We start from the raw sequence: 17,431 nt of genomic DNA on the forward strand, positions 1-17,431 counted from the left end.
ACCACGGTTCCCGCGTGTGTGAAACCCCTTAGTTTAAACCACTCTATTAACAGCTAGTGTTGTCCACAATAGTCTGTCTATAAAAACTCTGTAATCCCTTGTTCAGGGCTCAGAGCTTGGAGTGTCCTCAGTCCTTTGGGTCCACCAGCATAATAAACCTGATTCTCCAACTCTCTGAGTGCGGTACTTGGTTTCTAGAGTACTGATTTCTGCAAAAACTGGGAGCCCCCACCCTTGGGAAGATACACACACATAAATGCCTGGTTTTAAGTCAGCCTTGTACTCTGAACCAGGATAAACAACAAAGCGCTAAGGAAGCCAACAGTAAAGCAGAAAGAAATCTCTTCAGAAGCCCAGGAGAAGGGGAGGAGTAAGTTGGTTCTCAAAGACTGGCAGGAGCTCTGGAAGGCAGTGAGTGTCAGGGCCAGCAGGTGCACGGAATGGACAGGAAATGCGTGGTCTGCCTGGGGCCCAGAGACAGTGCCTGAGACAGGAAGGAGGTGCCCCATACACCAGGTTCAGAGTTTGGGACTTGAGCTATGATCTAGGAAGCCAGGCACTGTTTTCAAACAAAGGCTTTATATGAATTTTAGAAAAATATTGTGGCTCATGGTTTGGTGTAGAAAAAAAGCCAAAATACTGGGGACCCCTGCTACTGACTAGCGACTCCCCAACGCAGAGGAAATGTCTTCACTAGAGAGTGGAAGATGGAACAGCCAGGCTGGGGGGCTGATCACCTGAGGATAAGCAGGAGGACCTAGTCCCAGGCAGAGGCTCTTAGCTAATCCAGCGGAAGGTGGGACACCATCCACAGGAAGTTATATGAGTCAACTTGGAACGGGGAAGGTGCTACATTCCGTTTGAGATGAGTGGAACACACCATTTCAAGGGATCCCGTAACAATGACAGCCTGGGGGTGTTTGTCAACATAGGGAGGGGACTTAAGATGAGTAGAAGGTCTAGAGCAAGAGATTGACAGCCCTGTCTGCATCCACATTTCAGGAACCTCGAAATTAGAATGCACAAGTGGAGGCCTAAGAGGAAAAAAAACGAAAAAAAAAAAAATTCTGGGGAATTTCCAATTTTCGCAGGTAGTGAGAGGAAAAGCCAAGAGACTGGGACCCAGCAATCCTGATATCCTGGGAGAACTGGACATGAGTGAGGGACCAGGGAAGTGGGGAGGATGGAGGAGGACAGGAAGGTAGCACCCCAGGCTGGACCGGGGAGCGGTGGAGGGTGGCAGTTCGAACCTCAAATCGCTCAGCAGAGTTAGTGGGACAAGAACCAGGGGGCTGGGGTATCGGGGAGTGCGCAATCCACACTGTGACTGCTGAGCAGGGGGAGACGGGAGGAAGCTGTTTCACGTGAGAGAGAGAGGGCTTCCCTGGCAGCTCGGCTGGTAAAGAATCCGCCTGCAATACAACGGGAGGCCTGGGTCGGGAAGATCCCCTGGAGGAGGGCATGGCAACCCCTCCAGCATTCCTGCGCGGAGAATCCCATGGACAGAGGAGCCTGGCGGGGTAGAGCCCATGGGGTCGCAAGGAGTCGGACAGGGCTGAGCGACCTAAGCGCAGCGGAACACAGAGGCGCCCACAAATAAGAACAGATGGAAAGATGTTAAAGAAAAAAAAAAAAAAAGGAAGAAATGCAGAAGGGAGGGACAGAAGTGAGGGACAGAGGGGAGGAGGAACACAGAGAAGAATGTGGAGGAGGGGAGGGGAGGGGGGCTGGTTACACCCAATAAGCTGGGGGCCGGCACGGATCTGGAGGTAGCAGGGACCCGGCACCTCCCTGAGCTCACCGGAGGTTTCACTCCTCACCCGGAGTTTTCCAGGCGAGGCTGTGGTGGGCGCCACAGACCTCCCGCTGCGTCCCGCCCCCCCCCTCCTCCGCTACCCCTCCCCCCCCCCGCTACCCCTCCCCCCCCCCCCTTGTTAGAAGTAGCACAGACTTTAGAACAATACATGGTCTGTTAACCTCCTTTTTTCCCCCGGGAAAACAAAACTATTAATGGAAAAGCAGTATAGCAATTAAAGAGCTGACGGGCTTCCCTCCCCCCTTCCCCTCTCCCTTACCCGCCCACCCCACCCCCTCCCGCCGCCGGGGCTCCTGCCGGTCCTCCTCCCAGAACCGCAGCCGCGGCGGGGCTCCCGGCCGCGCCCTCCCTGCCGGCAAACCGCAGCGCAGTGGAGTCACCTGGCCCGTGTCGCCCCCACTCCGGCGACCACCCCGTGACCCAAGGCGGGTCTGCACTCCAGAGTTCGGGCCTCCTAGTCCCATCCTTGGAGACTCACCCTTGAGGCCCCAACCACGCGGGCCGGGATCCCGACCCCAGCCCCGCGGCTCTCCAGCCCGGACACCCCCGCGGGCCTTCCCCCGGTCCTCTCCACCTCCCTGCTCTGACCCGCGGTGCCGCCGGCCTCCCGCCGTCCCTAATCTCTCCACGGGAGCTCCAGGCTAGAGGCGGCCGCCGGGGGACCCGGAGGGCTCGGGAGCCTCCCCCACCCCAGACCGGGTACCTGGGAGATTCCTGCTGCGGCGGGTGCGGCTCTTCCAGCTCCGTGGATGTTTCACGTCCGCTTTGAGTCCTGGCCAGGCTTCCGGCGGTGACTCAGAACTCGGGGAGATGGCCCGGCCCGTGCAGCGCCTGGCCCGTGGGCGGAGGCTGAGCCTCTCGTGTATCTCCCTGCCCGGGCCGAGAGCAGACGGATTGGCGGTGGAGGCTAGCGCCTGGTCCTCCAAGACTGTTTGCAGAAGGCCTCGCCTGTGAGGGAATGGGTTTGCTTTCCTGGGTTAACTTGCCTTAAGCCGTAAGACTTCCCTGGTGGCTCAGATGGTAATGCGTCTGCCTACAATGCCGGAGACCCGGGTTAATCCCTGGGTTGGGAAGATCTGGAGAAGGAAATGGCAATCCACACCAGTATTCTTGCCTGGAAAATCCCATGGACGGTGGAGCCTGTAGGCTACAGTCCATGGGGTCTCAAAGAGTCAGACAGGACTGAGCGACTTCATTTGCACTTTTCTTTAGCTTATTCAGAGGGCTCCCCAGGTGGAGCTAAATGGTATAAAGAACCTCCCTGCCAATGCAGGAGATGTGAGATGTGGGTTCGAGCCTGGTGGGCTACAGTCCATGGGGTCACAAAGAGACAGACACAACTGAAATTATTTGTATTAGTTTAACTAATTTAAAACTAGTTTATTAACTAATAAACTCATTTAATAGCTAATGTATTAAATTAGTTTTATTAACACAGTACACAATCCTTCAAAAACAAAATCTGAGATAAAATAAAATGTCTATAGTCACACCAGTATGACACTAGTAGCTATAAATCACGGAAAAAAAAGAAAAGTAAAGAAAAGAAAATCCTATCTTAAGAGTAATAACTTTTTAAATAGTGATTTTGAAGCTGCTTCTTCTCTTGATATTTAAAATTCTGAAACAATAAATATATATGTATATATACATATTGTACATATATAGGATAAAAAGCAATGTTTGATTTTTTAAATAACATGTTTGTTTAAAGCACATGCTTTTGCTACTTTGAAGTTTTCTAGATCCAAATATTGCTATCATTTTGCTACTTTGAAGTTTTCTAGATCCAAATATTGCTATCAAAGACACATATGTAAATGATGTGCATTAAGTGACAATGTTTTCAGGTCAGGAAGTTGCATTTTCTAAAAAAAGGCTTATCTTATAATGATGTAACTCTAACATTTAATATTCACACTTGGTCTTATTTTTACCATCCTCTCCAATTTCACAAATTTTATGACTACCTAGAAATCTTTCTAAACACTAGTAGGGCAGTGGAAGCAAAAATATAAACAATCTGGCACACATGAAAATTAGGCACAAGGCAAAGACAGACCACTTATTGCGTGTGAATTGCTCAGAAATGTGGTCTGACCAAAATCAGGCTTAAGAGATATTTAACTGATGAACAACTTAAATAATAACTTGAAGATGCACTGATACAGACTATATCTTCTGAAGAGTGTTTACTTGATAAAAAGTGTTCTTTAAAAAATGTTTTAGACTTTGTTTAATGTTTTAAAATTTATGTCTAATGTGGTAGTTTCTGCCAGAAGGAGGAAAAAGACCTATACTACCTGAAAGATTGTTATGATCAATCTACACAGCTTTGTTACTCATGATAAATATCTCTAGCTGTTGTTTGTGTGACTACCCAATGCTAAAGGTGTCTGTAGACTGTTTAACCTTCCTGAGGAATAGTAACATCAACCTTACAAAGTTTTGTAAAGCTTAAGTGATATGTGAAAATACCATACAGGAGGGATAAACACTAGAATCATCTTCATGTCAGACTGATGTCTCTTTTTAAAAGTTATTTTTTCCATGCAAATAAATGTTCCCAGGTGGTGCTAGTGGTAAAAAAAACCTGCCTGTGAATGCAGGAGATATAAGAGACACAGGTTCGATCCCTGGGTCGGGAAGGTCCCCTAGAGGAGGAAATGGCTACCCACCCCAGTATTCTTGCCTGGAGAATCCCGTGGGCAGAGGAGCTTGGTGGGTCCATGGCACAGAGTCAAACATGACTAAGGCGACTTTGCTTGCATTTGCAAAATAGACACCAACTCATAGAGAGAAAACAAATGTTACCAAAGGGGAGAGGAAAGGAAGGAGGTATGAATAGACTGATCCCTTTACCTGATCCAGTCCACCAATGTCTAATGGCAGTAGTATGAGCAGACTGAGGTCAGGGCTCTCATAGTAGAGTTGAAGGCCCACAGCATGTGGGTTTTCTATGTAAAATACTTGAAGTTTTTCTTTCATGAACATCATTTGCACTGGTTTGTTTGTAGTCTGTAGAATATATGCAGCAAAATCACAGGGGAGGTCTCTCACCAAATTCTTAATTCTTTAGCAACATTGGTTCCCAGTCGTCTGAGACACTGTCAAAGATGGTGAGCCTCTGCCAAATGCTGAATAAAATTATACAAACCTTGCTTTCTGGAAATATGTGTTCTACTGGATAACATCATCAATACATGATGTGGGAGTTTCTTTCTCTGACAGTTTATCATTATGCCATCCTCTATGAATCATGGTAAGCCTGATTCTACCAAACACTTAAAAGAGTATATAATCTTATGCAAACTATGCAAAGGCCAATGATTCAGAAACTAAGTTGCATTTCATATGCAAACATTTGAGACAGTCTTTTAATATCATTTTAATATCAAGGGCTTCCCTGGTTGCTCAGATGGTAAACCGTCTGCCTACAATGCGGGAGACCCGGGTTCGATCTCTGGGTCGGGAAGATCCCCTGGAGAAGGAAATGGCAGCCCACTCCAGTATTCATGCCTGGAAAATCCCGTGGACCAAGGAGCCTCATGGGCTACAATCCATGGAGTCGCAAAAGAGTTGGACACGACTGAGCGACTTCACTTTGCTTCAGTTTAATATCAGAAAACTGAAATTCACTAAGAGAATGAAAACCCAAGCAATAAACTAGGAGATAAGAATTGCAAAACACATGTTTGATCAAGTATCAGTATTGATCAAATTGATCAAATTTCAGTATCCAAAATTTGTGAAGAACTCTTAAAACTCAACAATGATAAAGCAATGAACCCTACTTTAAAAATAGGCAAAAGATCTGAACTGATACCTCACCAAAGGAAGACCTACAGCATAAGAAAAGATGTTCAATCCTATGTGCTTAGGGAATTGCAAATTAAAAGAGAAGATACCACTTCACAGATAATAGAATGGCTAAAATTTCAAAACTGGGATGACACAAACCTCTAGTGAAGATGGAACTGACATTCTCTGCCAGTGAGAATGCAGAGTGTTAGTCATACCCAATGGCAGTGCAGCGGTTTCTCACAAAGCTAACACGACCTTACCACGTGATCCAGCAACTGTGCCCCTGGGTGGTCACCAAAATGAGTCAAAAACATGTTCACACAAGATTTTGCACACAAATGCTTATAGCAGCTTTAGTGTAACTACCAAAAGCTGGAAAGAACCAAAATGCCCTTCAGAAAGGTGAATGGATAAACAAACTCTTACATCCTTACAATGGGAGATTATTCAGCAATAAAGTGAAATGACCTGTCAAGCTGCAAAAAGGCTTGGAGGAAGTACATATTGCTAAGTGGAAGAAGGTGGTCTAAGAAGACTGCATACTATGTGATTCCAATTATATGGCATTCTGAAAAAGGCAAACTATAGAGACAGTAAAAAGATCAGCAGTTGCCAGAGGCTTAGAGAGAGGGATGAATGTGTTGAGTCCAGGGCATTTTTAGAACAATGAAATCATTCTGTATGATACTGTAATGGTGGATACATGACATTATGAAATGTTAGTAAAGCCAATGGTAAACAAAAGTAAAACCCTGCAGTTCAGACATTGTAGACTTGTTATTTATCCACTTTATGTGGAGCTAAATGTCAATCACTCAGTCCTACCTTTCTGCTAAGGTAGTGGTCATGTGACCAGGCTGTTCATTCAGGATGCTCTGTGATGAAATGATTGTCTCAAGGATAAGCGTATGAGCAGGACCAACCAGAGACTTCTTGGGAGCATTCTGTTAGAGCTAGCAGCCAAGACTCTCTCTGTATTAATAGTAGAGCTGTGAAGCTAGAATACAGGGCAGTCATATTCCCTTGTCATGTGGATAAATTCCATCTTTAATAGAGAATTAGAGAATTCACATAATTAGAGAATGAGAGCAATAATGACGGGTCAAGGGTAGGGGCAGAGAGAACAGATTATGTTTGAGACTCTAGAGGTCCCACTCCTGGTTCCTCTTAGTTGCTTTGATGTTGTTTGGTCTCTTATTCATGTCCAACTCTTTAGCGACACCATGGACTGTAGCCCGCCAGTGTCCACTGCCCATGGGATTTCCCAGGCAAGAATACTGAAGTGGATTGTCATTTTCTTCTCCAGGGGATCTTCTCGACCAGGGAATTGAACCCACATCTCCCACAATGGCAGGCAGGTTCTTTACTACTGTGTCATCAGGAAAGCCCTTGAGCTAACACTAATACAATTCTCATGTCACTGGAACTGGTTTGGAATGCTTTCCTATCACCTACAGCTGAAAATTCCTAGTGATTTTATTAACCCAAGTAACTATCCAGCTTATTTCCAGTTAGTCTGTTGGATTGTAAATTCAGTCCCTTCTCCATCCGTACCCCACTGATTATCTGAAAATTGCCTATTGCACACAACCATATGGTTCTCAGCAGCACTGTTTAAGTGAGATCATCCACCCAGGACTAAGAGATTTTCACAAACTTCAGCCAGTCAGTTCCTTACCTAGGAATTTGGAATGTGACCTATCAAACTGGTCTCTAGAATGGAGGTTAGACTTCAGATTGAGAGAAGAAGGATGGGAGAAACAGTTGAAAAGATAGAGAATCACTTCAGTTCAGTTCATTTCAGTCGCTCAGTCGTGTCTGACTCTTTACAACCCCGTAGACCACAGTACGCCAGGCCTCCCTGTCCATCACCAACACCCGGAGTTTACCCAAACTCATGTCCATTGGATCAGAGATGCCATCCAACATCTCATCCTCTGTCGTCCCCTTTTCCTCCTGCCCTCAATCTTTCCCAGCATCAGGATCTTTTCAAATGAGTCAGCTCTTTGCATCAGGTGGCCAAAGTATTGATAGAGAATGAATCCTGACAATGTTTGAATCCTTGTTTCCACTCAAGTCCCAAGACCCAGCCCTTGGGTGTATCTGTGAACTTCCGTTAACCTCTGTTGTTACTGAAGTAAGTTCCTACTAGAAAAACAAGTGTTCTGTGTGCCAGCCCAGAGGGAAACCTCAAAGAAAGAGATGAGCTTTTACAATGTGTTTTATTTCTTTTTCTTCTGGAAAAGTAAGAGTTTGGTATAAGATAGTGCTAGTTTAGTAGAACAAGAACAGAACTAGCAAGTGAAGAGCGTGGAATCTTGGTTCTAGCAGCCTGCTAACTGAAGCGCAGCTCTAGTCACTTGGGGCTTTGCCGGTGGCTCAGCGGTGGAGCATCCAGCTGCCACTGCAGGAGACACAGGAGACCCGGGTTCGATCCCTGGGTCGGGAAGATCCCCTGGAGGAGGAAATGGCTACCCACTCCAGTATTCTTGCCTGGAAAATCCCATAGAAAGGGGAGCCTGGCAGCCGACAGTCTGTGGGGTCACAAAGAGCGATTCACACACATACACACACACACACACACACACTGGACATTTAAAGGTTGTTTCCTCTATTGACCAGAGAAATTGTAATGCAATCAAAATAAATAAACTTGAAATGAATCTAGTCACTTAGCCACACTGCATTTCTAACCTAGGAAATAAGTGCAGTAACTGCCTCACCCACTCTACCATAGTCGCGGCAAAGGGTGAGGGATAAAATATGTGCATGGTCTATTTTCAGAGAATAAAATAATGAAAGGGTAATGTCCAGATGGGATGAAACTGGGGCTTTTAGGTCATTCGTCCCTGCCTGAGTAAAGAGCCATAGTTTACAGGAACATATATTCAGATAGAATGAACTTAGAATAGAATTTCATTTGCAATGTCTTATAAAATGCATACTGGTTATTAACAGGCTCCTACCTTGTTTATTTTGAAAGACTTTTCTGTGGCATTTTGGACTAAGAATTGATGTTCCCAGACTCCTTTAAAGTAAAGGGCATTTACCAGAACCATTCTGGTTGTAGGCTCCACAGCATCATCAGGTAGGATATTCAGGATTTTTCCTACAGAAGCAGAGGGACAGATTCCAGATGATATAGTTATGTCCTGGTGAAATGCCACACTTATAAAACTGATGATTATGAAATACCATTAAATGGCAACATACTCACAAGGATTCAAACCAGGAAGTCAGTATTGATAGAATACTTTTAATATTAACAGATCTATTTAGATTTCTTCTTCTAAAAAAAAAATTATGTAGACCATTTCTAAGTTCTTACTGAATTTGTTACAATACTGCTTTTGTTTTATGTTTTGTTTTTTGGCCACAAGTCATGTGAGATCTTAGCTCCCTGACCAAGGATCAAAGCTATACCCCATGTTTTGGAAGGCAAGATCCCAGCCCCACTGGACTGCCAGGGGTGTCCCCTATTTAAATGTCATCTGTTGTTTCAATAGTGTCCTTTTTTTCTAGGCCAGAAATCAATCCAAGGGCTCAAGTTGCATTCAGCTGTCATTTCCTCTTAGTCCTCTTTAATCTGAGGCAGTTCCTTATTCATTCTTTGTCTTTCATGACCTTGATACTTTCGAAAAAAATAATTGTAGAATGCTTAATTCTCAGTTCAGATTTGTCTGATGCTTCCTCAAGATAATATTTAGGTTATGCATTTGAGGGGAGAATATTACTGTTATGGGCTGAATTTTGTCCTCCCCAAAAGATACGTTCATTCCTAACCCCCAGTCTCTGTGACTGTGATCTTATTTCAAAATAAGGTCTTTGCAGGTGCAATCAAGTGAAAATGAAGTCATACTGGATTAGGCTGGGGCTCTGATTCAATGACTGGTGTTCTTATAAAAGGAGGGAAATTCAGACACAGACACACAGAATGTGAAAACACAGAGACAAAGGAGAGCAAAAAAAGAAAGCCATGTATCAACAAGGCAGAGATCAGAAAGTTGCTTCTACAAGCCAAGGTTTGCCAGCAACCATCAGCATCTAGGAGAGAGGCATGGGATGGCTTCTTTCCTAAAACTTTCCGAAGGAGTGGAAGCCTGGCGTGCTGCAGTTCATGGGGTTGTGAAGAGTCAGATACAACTTAGCGACTGAACAACAGAGCCCTGTTAACACCTTAATTTCAGATGTGCAGCCTCCAGAACTGTGTTGTTGTTATGTTGTTTCTCACTAAGTCATGTTTGACTCTTTTCGGCCCCATGGACTCTAGCCCACCAGGCTCCTCTGTCCATGGGACTTCCCAGGCAAGAATACCGGAGTGGGTTGTCATTTCCTTCTTCAGGGGATCATCCCAACCCAGGGATGGAACCTGCATCTCCTGCTTCTCCTGCATTGGTAGGCAGATTCTTTACCACTGAGCCACTAGGAAGCACCAGAACTATCAGAGAATATATTTCTATTGGTTGAAACCACACAGTTTGTGGTCATTTGCTATGGCAGCCCTCGGATTTACGGCCATTTCTATCATCATAAGAAGATCTGGACAGCTCTGTGAGCTGGCGAAATGGATTCTGTCATGCTCCTTGAGTGCATCAGCCTATATGGGGAAGATGGCAAGACCCTTACGCAAACCAGTCTTGTGAGCATCAGACAGTTACTCTCTACTCAGCTCTGAAAGGCTTTGCTGGGGTGAAAGACAGCACATGAGTTGTTCCCTGCCTTCCTGTCCGTAAGGCCCCCTCCTGTCTTCCAGAGAACCAAGTAGGCAGTGGGTAGGAATTTGAGAGCTGAGATTTAGTTTAGCTCTGGCACTATAATTGCTTCTACTTCTAGTGGAAAAGACCTGCTTGTCAATGTAGGTAGACATAAGAGACATGGGTTCGATCTCTGTGTCAGGAGGATTCCCCTGGAGGAGGGCTTGGCAACCCACTCCAGTATTCTTGCCTGGAGAAGTCCATGGACCAAGGAGCCTGGCGGGCTGCAGTCAATAGGGTTGCAAAGAGCCGGACATGACTGAAGTGACTTAGCCAGCTCCTCTGCTGAGTCCGTGTTGTGCGTTTCAATGTGCTTTTGCCTATACAATCACATTTGCTTCTCATAAGGACTGGAACAAGGCAAGTAGTTTCTCTCTGTAAATACAGGCTAATCTATAATTCTCAAACCAGACTCACATTTGGATGAATCCAAATCAGGCATAAGTTAGGGAAAACAGTCACTCCTGGTTCAGCATGGCTTCTGAGTCACTAGTTCAATGAAAAAAGAACTGAGAATTTAGGGCTGCCAGCTTCCTCAGTTCCCTTCAACAAACATTAATGTTCAGAGCAACTACCATGAGCGAGGCTGTTATGTGTTAGTGATTCAAAGCAGAAACTCGAATAAGGTAATATTACTGCACTTGAGTCTTTGAATCTAGTGGGAGAGGTAGGGACTTCAGTGAACAACTGAACAATTGTTAATTTGGGGAACAGCGTGGTAAGTGTCAAGGTAAAGTTTCCCAAAGGGGCTTTGAGAGCAAGTAGGAAGGCTCTTATCCCTGAGGGAAGCCCTGAGTTGTTATCCAATGGCCATGAGGGGGCCAGGAGTGGCAGGAAAGGGGACAGTTTCAGACTGAGGGGGCACAGGAGCAAGTATGTGTGGTCGTGAGATAGCACAGGAATCTTCCAGGATTCTGTGTCACTTAGAATTCCTGAGCATTAATTTTGAGTCAGAGAATGACAAGAGTTGAAGTGGAGAGACAGGCAAGACCCCGTGGTCACGCTGAGCTTCTATGTCAGTTTAGGGAGTTAGGATTCATCTTTTATTACAAGTCCGGGCAATTAACTATCTTGGTTTGTCCAAAACTGAGACTTTCAGATACTAAAGTCAGGAAATTCCCAGGCAAGCTAAGGCAAAATGGTCACCAGAGCATAAAGTGTATCAGGTTCCCAAGTTTGGGATATGAGTAGAATTGATGTGTGAAAGTTTCAGGGCATCTGCTGAAAAGCAAAGAGGCTTTCTTTTCCCTATTTCCTGCTGATTGTGAAACTGACAGATGTGAAGAATCATCTCCTGTGTGCACGTGCTCAGTCATGTACCACTCTGCGACCGCATGGACTGTAGCCTGTCAGGCTCCTCTGTCCATGGAATTCTCCAGGCAAGAATACTAGAGTGGGTTGCCATTTCCTTCTTCAGGAGATCTTCACAACCCAGGGATTGAAGCCGATTTCCTGCATTGACAGGTGGGTTCTTTACTGCTGAGCCACCAGGGCAGCCCAAGAATCATCTTAGACAAATATAAAAGCCCCATCTTGAAGATGCAGGGCTAACTCACAAGATTGTGTTTCTGGATGGCCTCTGGGAACAGAATGCTTATCGATCTTGTGATGGTTAGGTCAGAGATAAACTCCTATCTTTTTTGGACATGAATCTGAGCAAACTCCGGGAGATGGTGAAGGACAGGAGGCTGGTATGCCGCAATCCATGGGGTTGCAAACAGTCAGACATGATTTAGCAACAGAATAGCAATAACGACAACAAACTTCTGTCTTATTACTAAATTACTATATTTTGAATCTCTGTTACCAGAGTTTAGCTCATACTCTAAGTTAATATATGACCTTATTCTGAAACTTACTTAAAGGTATATAGTATATTGAATGCCACATTTTAATTATTCATTAGCAGCTACTTTTCTTTAGAAACCACATGTGTAGCAGTATTCCAGAATTTTTTGCATTTCTCTAGAATCCTCTTTGAAATTAGTAGAATCTGATCATTCCCTTGTTTACTTGGTATTAATAAAATGGTTGCCTTATCTGTTTTAGATAAGACTTAGAATAAAAACAAGTGTTCTGAATAAGTAGAATGTGCCCACAGTTCTATTTAAGAAATGCACATACTTAACACATAACACAACTCAAAATGGCAAAGTGATACTTTTAGAAAATACACGGGTGATCACCTTGGAGAAAGCTTACCTTCAGTCTGTTTTTCAGCCCAAGAGTTGATCTCCTTTCTGATTTGGTTGGAAGCTCCCATAAAATTCACAGACTGTGGCTCTGCACCAAAGTATGTTTTCACGTCTTCTACATATTTCTGGAAGATATAGGTAAAATCTCCTTTTGTAGATTTTTTCCCCCAAAGCTGATCAATCAAGTATATTTAGATTATCAAAAAAAAGAAAAAAAACAAAAAAAACCAGCTAGATGGATAATTGCAAACTCCCAGCCCATTGCTTTCTTCAATCTTTCCATATTCCAGCAATGGTTGAAAATCAAACTCCCCTGTGTAAACTTAGCTGGATGCAGACTAGCCATGCAAAACTGCAGTTGTAGAAGGAAGGCCCGCCTCCCACAGCTCGGAAGCCTCCACATCCATATATATATTGGCCGTGTGGCATGTGGGATCTTATTCCGGGAGTCTTAACCACGGCACAGCTGGTGCTATCCCCCTATCCTATTCAGGTTCTTTACTTCTTACCCACTGGGCATCCGGGCCTTCTGGCTCTGTTGCGCAATGTGCCAAAGAATGTGATGGACCAACACGGAAGAGGTGAATGGTTGGCTGGGTTTGGGATCGACCCCTCTGAGGATCTGCATTGTGGGGTCTCAACCCTCAAATAAAGAGTAGTTGACTTCACTGCATGTAAAGAATCTTTTCTAAAGTCATGATGTGAAGTGATTTATTTGATCCCAAAGTCAGCTTCGCTCTTGAGGACGGAGTCTCCAGCCACACTCCGATGACCATTCCACCTTCTGCTCCTTCAGACTTACCATATGGAACAACTCTAGATCTTTTGTTCTATTTCCCATGAAACAAATGCTGACCCAGGGGTTATATAAACCATATAAAGGTTGTATCCCTTTATTCTGGGCATAAAGTTCTGATCACTAGATGTGGTTTGAGATACATTATGGGTTTCCTTTATAACTTGACACATTGGTCAGTCTAAATGATTATCAGAAATACTGACCACATACATTAAGATTGTCCATGGGGTCTGTGGAGAAAAGTACAATGAGTTTATTGATTGATCTCACATGGGTCTTTCTTCCCATGAACTTAAAATATGATGTTTGCACTTACCTTATGGAATGGATAAGTTTTCTTCCCATAGATCCTGTTGGCGGTTTTAAGTATGCAAGCAAGGTTGGAACTGTTGATTTCTGAAAAAAGTGTCTGGAAATCAGAGTGTATTTCTTCAGGCTTGCCCACACTGAATTCCTTTAAAAAAAAACATTGGTCAAATAAAAATGTTGAAAAAGAGCTATGTGTATATGAGCAACTTAGAATGAAAGAAATGACTTCATGTTCATGAACAAATGCTGAAATCAATTGTACAGTAGGTAAAATTTGTTTCTTTAGCATTGTTAGTGCAAGATATAAAAGTTGTTGAAGCACACTTTTCTTCACACTTAATTTGCAAAGATAAGAACAAGGTTGAAAGTGAAATAGTTCTGAAGGGAAAGAAAAGGGAGAGATAAGGGGAAAGAATATGACTCTTCCAAAAAGTGTAGACATTGTGTACTCTACAATTTTCACACAGTTTTAATATCTTTTTCTAAGAAAAATTACCTATTAAAGGTTGCTGAATTTAGCCACCAAGATAAAAATGCTAAAAATACCTTCTCTTTATTTATCAAATGGATATTGAAATATAAGGCATAACTTTTTCCTTTTCTTTTCACTGTCAAGACAAAATTTGCTCCTGGTCTCTGCTAAACTGAAGAATCAGTAATTTCAATAAAAAGGCAATACATTAGCACATTTTGCAGAGCTGTGATCATTTGAAATACACATCAGTAACTACAAGCCAGTCATTCCTATAGCTGCAAAACAAACGATTAATGAACCAAGGGAGCTCTGATTTGACTTAAATGGTGAGTTACCTGAACTAACTCTTTAAAACCAAGAGCTGCTTTTAAATAAAATTTTAAGTTGAATTTAAATGGTTAGTTTCTTTGCTTTAATATGTTGCATAAGACATTGAAAATAACTTTGGGAATAGTCTTAGATGTAAAATTCTCATGTTTTCCATGTTTCCTTTTTATCTATCATTGTTTTCAGAAGAAAGTTATATATTCAACTAAGTGCATCATGTAGCCAATTTAAGCAAAAGCCACCATTGCCCCAGTTATCTGGAAAATTCAGGAATTTTAGTTCTTTTTTCTACTTAAGGAGTTCAGTTCTCACTGCCAACCACCATCTGATGATGGAGTCAGAGTCACTGCGTTCACCCAGCATTTATGTGAAAATTCACAGCAAGGATGTGGACTCTGTGTTTCTGTTAAATTGTCCAAGAAGAGAAAACAAGGCTATAATGCCATCTCCCGCACACATCCTGGCTGCAGCTCACAGAAGGGAATGATGTCTTTTTTTCCCCAAAGTTTCTGCTGACACACGGTGACAGACTGGAACCACTTACCATAGAAAAAAGCAAAAAAGGGGTTGCCTAGACAAATCATTAATTTCAAACTGAAGCTGTTAATATTTAAGTAGCATTGAAATAAAACAAGGGTAAGCAACATCCAGCAATACATTTATATGAAATGGACCAAATTGAAACTTATCTAAGATTAAATCTATCACATTCATAGTTAAACCTTTTCATAATTAGCCTATTATTAACTCATTGTGAACCAGGATATTTCTGTGAACCAAGATTCTGTTATTGCTCTTTTTAAGCCATGCAGTATCTTATAAATTACAAGACTAAGGAGATATTCTCAGTTCAAACTGACAGAATATGTCCCCTGCCTGTCTCATTCAGAATTATTATCTGTCCCATTTCCATATTTGTCATGGAGGCCACTCTCTTGGGTGGGAATTCTATCCTTGGCCTTTCGATTGCTGTAGACTGATATGGATATATAGAGAGCTGAATTTATATAGAGCTGAATTTATTTGCTTCTATTTTTATTTAAAACACACACATTTATGTTTACACATGCATAGATACACATATATATGGCTATTAGATTATATATGTTTTGCTATATAAGGTCTTCCTTGGTGGTTCAGCTGGTAAAGAATCTGCCTGCGATGCAGGAGACCTGGGTTCGATCCCTGGGTTGGGAAGATCCCCTAGAGGAGGGCACGGCAACCCACTCTAGTATTCTTGCCTGGAGAATCCCATGGACAGAGGAGCCTGGCGGGCTGCAGTCCATGGGGTCACACAGAGTCAGACACTGCTGAGTGGCTTTCACTTTCACTTTGATATATAAGGCTACACACACACATACACACTCTGATTTGAGAATGTTCATATCAAATTAATAACTGCTTATACAATAATACTGTTCTGCTATTTTAATGTTCTTCATGGATTCGTTAGATTTGTCCAGACAAGCAGGAACTGAACAAAGTAACAATCAAATAAAGCACGAGGAACAGACTTCACCTGATTTTTCTATCTGTGTCTTTTAAAATCAATTTGTTATTTTATTTTTTTATTGTTGGTTGCGCTGGGTCTTTGCTGCTTCACGCAGGTGTGTGGGCTTTCTCTAGTTGAGGTGACTGGGGGCTACTCTCTAAGTGGGGCTTCCCTTGTTTTGGAGTCTAGGCTCTAGACACACAGGCTACAATAGTTGCCCTGCAGCCTGTGGGATCTTCCCTGAGCAGGGATCAAACCATGTCCCCTACACGGGAAGGCAGATTCTTAACCACCGGGCCACCAAGGAAGTCCTCTATTTGTGTTTTTAAGGAAACCCTTCCAAGATTAGAAAGATGATGACTAACGCTATTAAAGTATGAGCCGTCACTTTCTTGAAATATTTTAACAATCAAAATAATGTTTTGTTTTTTTTTTAACATTGAACCAAACTTAATAACCTCGTCTCTCCAACTGATTTTGTCAGAGAACAGGGCTTCTTAAATGGTTTTCCTAGAAACAGTTGTCAGTTGATTCACTTTCTCAGACTTATTTTTAAGGTCTGAAAAATTTGTGTGTCTTTTGTTTTGGAAGACATGATTGTAAAATGTGGATTATTTGGGTTTCAGGAGAGGAATGAAAGTGAAAGCCAAAGAAACATTTCATTTTAAGACAATAGAGGATAGTTGATCTTTCTTACTCACTTGGGCCATTTGGGCTGCAGTGGTCCCTTTGGTGCCTAAATACACCATGGCCAAGGAAACTGAGATGTCCCAGGGAGAAAAGAAGATATTTTTACCCTCAGCAGATTCAGCTAGCTTTTTGCTAAACTCCAGAGCAAATTGGTTGATAGATTTTGCTAGAAAGTCCTTGAGAAGATCTAAGAAAAATGAAGCAGTTAAAGATCATGTTAATAACCCTTTCCATTTATTTTACTTTTGTAAATGGATTTTTTGGCTTACATAATTATCTTTTTTATCACCCTTCATTGAAATGACAAAAGAATGTATTATCCAGTATGATTATATACATAATAACCTGTGTAACAATCTATACGGGGCTTCCCCGGTGGCTCAGTGGTAAACAATTGGCTTGCCAATGCAAGAGATGTGGGTTCAATCCTCGGAGCAGGAAGATCTCCTGGAGAAGGAAATGTCAGCCTATTCCAGCATTCTTGCCTGGGAAATCTCATGGACAGAGGAGTCTGGTGGGCTACAGTCCCTGGGTCACAAAGAGTTGGACGTGACTTAGCAACTAAACACCAACAACAATAAACTATATATCTGTTATATATACCGTCATAAGAACTGAGCAAACATAATTCCAATATTATTTTCAATATTAGAAAACTGAAGTCCAGAGACGCTAAGAGAACGCCCTCAAATTCTAGAGTTGATGTTCCTGAGAGAACACCTGGATCCTGGTCAGTTAGTGGTTCCCTGTTGAAAATGCCAGAATATAAA

General features: G+C 42.9%; 2 protein-coding genes across 2 annotated transcripts in view; both read right to left on the bottom strand.

Moving 5' to 3' along the window:
* The window catches only part of LOC122425620 (serpin B8), a 22,894-nt gene extending 20,019 nt beyond the window's left edge, over positions 1-2,875 (bottom strand). Inside the window, exon 1 of the mRNA XM_043444121.1 lies at positions 2,520-2,875. The gene's annotated coding sequence lies outside the window, so the exon portion shown is untranslated. The remainder of the gene's footprint in view (positions 1-2,519) is intronic.
* SERPINB10 (serpin family B member 10) lies at positions 2,612-16,787 on the bottom strand. The gene is made up of 5 exons (XM_043444123.1): positions 16,673-16,787; positions 13,685-13,822; positions 12,577-12,694; positions 8,587-8,729; positions 2,612-2,764 (listed from the first exon to the last, which is right to left on the bottom strand). The coding sequence occupies exons 1-5, from the start codon at positions 16,718-16,720 to the stop codon at positions 2,612-2,614; spliced, it is 600 nt and encodes a 199-aa protein (XP_043300058.1). The 5' UTR covers positions 16,721-16,787.
* Positions 16,788-17,431: the final 644 nt, after the last annotated feature.

Source organism: Cervus canadensis, chromosome 23 (assembly GCF_019320065.1).
Source record: "Cervus canadensis isolate Bull #8, Minnesota chromosome 23, ASM1932006v1, whole genome shotgun sequence".
Classification (NCBI taxonomy): Eukaryota; Metazoa; Chordata; class Mammalia; order Artiodactyla; family Cervidae; genus Cervus; species Cervus canadensis.

Excerpts from the sequence above, each read along its gene's own strand:
- SERPINB10 (XM_043444123.1), bottom strand. The coding sequence starts at position 16,720 with ATGGTGTATTTAGGCACCAAAGGGACCACTGCAGCCCAAATGGCCCAA. Across the intron at positions 13,823-16,672 it reads CTGCAGCCCAAATGGCCCAA|GAATTCAGTGTGGGCAAGCC; the intron begins GTGAGTAAGAAA and ends TTTTTTTTAAAG. Across the intron at positions 2,765-8,586 it reads AGTCTTTCAAAATAAACAAG|GCGAGGCCTTCTGCAAACAG; the intron begins GTAGGAGCCTGT and ends ATTCCCTCACAG.